This window comes from Penaeus monodon, chromosome 33 (assembly GCF_015228065.2).
Source record: "Penaeus monodon isolate SGIC_2016 chromosome 33, NSTDA_Pmon_1, whole genome shotgun sequence".
In the NCBI taxonomy this organism is placed as follows: Eukaryota; Metazoa; Arthropoda; class Malacostraca; order Decapoda; family Penaeidae; genus Penaeus; species Penaeus monodon.
The window spans coordinates 2,342,529-2,342,831 of NC_051418.1; the positions used below are offsets into that span (position 1 = coordinate 2,342,529).

The 303-nt window shown below is 57.4% G+C and overlaps 1 protein-coding gene across 1 annotated transcript in view; it reads left to right on the forward strand.

The window, feature by feature from the left end:
* Positions 1-303, forward strand: part of LOC119593930 (proteoglycan 4-like) — a 51,002-nt gene that overhangs the window by 856 nt on the left and 49,843 nt on the right. Inside the window, exon 2 of the mRNA XM_037942948.1 lies at positions 80-280. Coding sequence (XP_037798876.1) covers positions 80-280 — 201 coding nt within the window. The remainder of the gene's footprint in view (positions 1-79; positions 281-303) is intronic.

Here is a 303-nt window from a genome sequence, read left to right on the forward strand (position 1 = left end):
TGATCCAGCCCCCTGCTAAATCTCCAGACACCACCCTCTTAGCCTCAGGGGAGTCATCACATGATGTTGCCTGGAGAAGCAAACTAATGAAGATCCCCCAGATCTCCCAACCACCCCAGTGACAACTCCTAAGCCTGACGCCTCAGTTAGGCCAAAGGAACCAAAGCAGCCACCAGCAGACCCTCCCATGGAGGTCCGCCAGACCTTCCCGGACCCATCACCACAAACCCCCCCCAGGGAAGTCCGCCATACCTCCCCGGACCCACCACCACCATCTCCGGTTCAAAAAACGTCCCAGAAATG